This window comes from Galeopterus variegatus, unplaced genomic scaffold (assembly GCF_000696425.1).
Source record: "Galeopterus variegatus unplaced genomic scaffold, G_variegatus-3.0.2 Scaffold6617, whole genome shotgun sequence".
Lineage (NCBI taxonomy): Eukaryota > Metazoa > Chordata > Mammalia > Dermoptera > Cynocephalidae > Galeopterus > Galeopterus variegatus.
The window spans coordinates 113,390-116,945 of NW_007732728.1; the positions used below are offsets into that span (position 1 = coordinate 113,390).

The 3,556-nt window shown below is 48.8% G+C and overlaps 1 protein-coding gene across 1 annotated transcript; it reads left to right on the plus strand.

Moving 5' to 3' along the window:
• Positions 1–474: 474 nt before the first annotated feature.
• On the plus strand, positions 475–3,335 carry DCPS (decapping enzyme, scavenger). The gene is made up of 2 exons (XM_008591087.1): positions 475–909; positions 3,102–3,335. The coding sequence occupies exons 1-2, from the start codon at positions 709–711 to the stop codon at positions 3,333–3,335; spliced, it is 435 nt and encodes a 144-aa protein (XP_008589309.1). The 5' UTR covers positions 475–708.
• The last annotated feature ends 221 nt before the right edge of the window (positions 3,336–3,556 follow it).

Below are 3,556 nucleotides of genomic sequence, written 5' to 3' on the forward strand. Positions count from 1 at the left end.
AAAAAAAAAAAAAAAAAAAAGAACCCCTAATGACGAATCGTACTGGAAATCACAGCCTAGGGAAGCACGGTGGAAATACAGAAGAGGTCGAGGCCTCCAGCCAGGAAGAAAATAAGGTGATGGAAACAGCATCCCTGGAGCTATTTGCTTATTTTTCCCTTCAGCAAAAAGTGCTGAGTCTACAAAGAAAAGAACTGATCGCCATGAAAATTTTTATAAAATAACGATGAAAATGGGAGAAAAATTGAAATGTTTTAAGTGCTCTCCATAACAATTCGAAATACAATGCGCTTATAGATTTGTTTCAGAAACATTCATTCCACAATAACCAGCCACCGTTGCTTACCAATGTGGCTGAAATGTCAGGATGCAAACGTGGTGTCCAGCACTCAAGGGTCCAAAGGGGTCATCCAGCCTCCCGCCCCCGGGCGTGCGGCTGGGTTAGGAGGCCCTCCACCGAGCACCCACCTCTAGCCGGCCTCTTTAAGGACTCGCTGCCTTCTTTTCCCTTCCCTAGGGGCCTGCCGGCAGGATGAGGAGCCAAGGGCAGAAACGCTCATTAAAGACGAATCCCCGCAAAGGTCAGTAGGCGCAGCTCCCCGCTGGCAAGCGCGGTGCACGCCGGGAGCTGGAGTCGCAGCCCGCGCCGGGCCGTGAGGGGCGGGGCCGGCGCCTGGGCGCGCAGGCGCATCCCGCCTCCCGGACAGCATGGCGGACACAGTGCCTCAACCGGCCAAGAGAAAGCGGGAACGGGACGCTGAGGAGGCGGAGGACTCCAGCACCGTGGACAAGGAAGGAGGCGTTGGAAATGGCACCTCTGCCCCTGTCCGCCTACCGTTCTCCGGCTTTAGAGTGCAAAAAGTGCTGAGGGAATCTGCGCGGGACAAAATCATTTTTCTGCACGGGAAGGTACCATTAAGCAACCCTGGGGTAGGAACGCGAGAAGGAGTGAACCAATCATCGCTTTGGAGGCGGGTTTTTTTTTTTAGATCTCGGCCGGAAAATACCAGTCATACTACTCGGGGGATGTGGGGTGCGTCACTAAAGTGCATGGGGGGAGGGGGGTGTTGGTAAGAGGCGACAAGATCACCCATGGAATGAACACATCTAGGTCTAATTTTACAAGTTTCCTCTTCACTAGATATATCTACTAGTACTTGTAGAGTGTATTGCAGATTAAAATCCACGTGTTAAGTTCCCCAAGGCATTCATCATCATTCAAAATATAAAGGGGTAGATGTTGCTGGATGTCTTGCACGAACCTTGTCTCTGGAAACGACATAGAGACTGTAGGAGGTATAGGAACGCGAGAAGGAGTGAACCAATCATCGCTTTGGAGGCGGGTTTTTTTTTTAGATCTCGGCCGGAAAATACCAGTCATACTACTCGGGGGATGTGGGGTACGTCACTAAAGTGCATGGGGGGGGTGTTGGTAAGAGGCGACAAGATCACCCATGGAATGAACACATCTAGATCTAATTTTACAAGTTTCCTCTTCACTAGAGATATCTACTAGTACTTGTAGAGTGTATTGCAGATTAAAATCCACGTGTTAAGTTCCCCAAGGCATTCATCATCATTCAAAATATAAAGGGGTAGATGTTGCTGGATGTCTTGCACGTACTTTGTCTCTGGAAACGACATAGAGACTGTAGGAGGTAGATCCCTGCTATACACGACTTCAGCCCTAATAGGAGACAGAGTATTACATTGTTAATTCACTTCCACATATCACTCACTTTCATGCATGCCAGTGAAGGGACCAAGAGAAGACTTCTCCTTCAGCCCCCTGAAGAGTCTCTGAAAAATCAGCTGATAAACACAGATTCACATGAAGAAAAGGCATAACAAATTTATTTGATCATAGTCTACGCAACACAAGTGCCTTCAGAATAAAGACTCAGAGATACAGGGAAAACTGTCAATGTTTATGCTTAGGTTCTGTGAAGCAGGAACAGCCTGTAGAAATGTGATTGGACAAGAGAAGTATGCTCTAATGCTAAGAGGCCGAGTGGGGAAACCCAGCAAGGCCTGTCCGTTCAGTCTTGTTGGCCTCTCTGTGTAGCATTCATTCCTCCAGGGTATGGGGCAGGACCCTTTCTGGAATGGGGGTCTTATGACCTACAATCAGACAAGGTAGGTCAGAGAGTTTCTTCATGGCCAGCTCCAAGACAGAGAGGCGGGGAAGAAGATTAACGTATATCTATGACTCACCTTGGGGAAGAAGAGTCCAGATTCTAAGGCTTGCCTCAGGGGAGAATGAGGCTGAGAGACAGGAGGGCAGGAGATCAGAGACAAACTTTGCTTTTGAGGCCTTCACTTTGGGGTATCACTTTCTGGGCCCCAACACCAGGCACCGAACTGGGTTCTGGGATTGTGGAGATGAGAGTTACCATTCCCTGATCTTCATGACTACAAATTATCTCTGGGGAGAGGTACACATGGCTGGTTTAATACCATGTGCTCAGCTGTCTTGCAGGGGTTGAGGAGAGATGGAGACTGTCTCGGGAACTAGGGAGTAGGCTTAGCCAAGGGCAGGAATGGGGGTTCCCCAGAACTGCTAGCAGCAGCTCTCACCTTTGGGAGTATCAAGGAGACCTGGGCATAAATTCCGTGCCTCTTTCTGCATTTCTTGATTTTTAGAAGATTCTGTCTGGTTTTCCGGCCTTACCTATCTTCATTCTGCAGCATCTGCTGAAGAAGTTAGTCATGAGAACCTCCAAGCTAGGAGTTAGTTGGAGACCCAGACTCTGGTTTCTGTCTCAGCACTGACTGTTCACGTGACCTTGGACCAGCCATTTAATATCTCTAGACCTCAGTTTCTTCAGCTTTTCTTCTAAAATGGGGAAAATTTGACAGAGGTCTTGTAAACCTAAAATAGAAGACAGCTGAGAAGCTTTGTGTCTTTTGGAAGAAAGGTGTGAGAGCTGCCATAAGTATTTGGGTTGAGATGCCTTCTCTGGGAGAAGAGACATGAGTCTTATTGGCTAAACTTCCCCAGAGGGAAGACTACAGGAAGGAAATTCCAACTGCTGGGATTTCAGAGGCTCTGGGAGCTTCTGCCTCTGCTCACCAGGCCTCACATGTGTCTCTGCCCACAGGTGAATGAGGCCTCTGGGGATGGGGATGGAGAGGATGCTGTTGTGATCCTGGAGAAGACGCCATTTCAGGTGGAGCAGGTGGCCCAGCTCCTGACAGGCAGCCCTGAGCTCCAGTTGCAGTTCTCCAATGATATCTACAGCACTTACCACCTGTTCCCTCCAAGGCAACTGAGTGGTGAGCAAGTGGTGGCAAAGGTGGCCACATGTGGGGAGAATGGGATAGTGGGAAATTAGGAGGTGTGGTGGCCAGACTCTCCATACCTAATTTGCATATTCTAGTACAGTAGTTCCCAGTGAGGGAATTTTTCCCTAAGGGATATTTGTCAACCTCTAAAGACATTTTTGGTTGCCAGAACTGGGGGGATGGGAGGATGCTACTGACATCTAGGGGTACAGGCCAGGGATGCCACTAAGCATCCTACAATGCGTAGTACAGGACACCACAACAAGGAAAT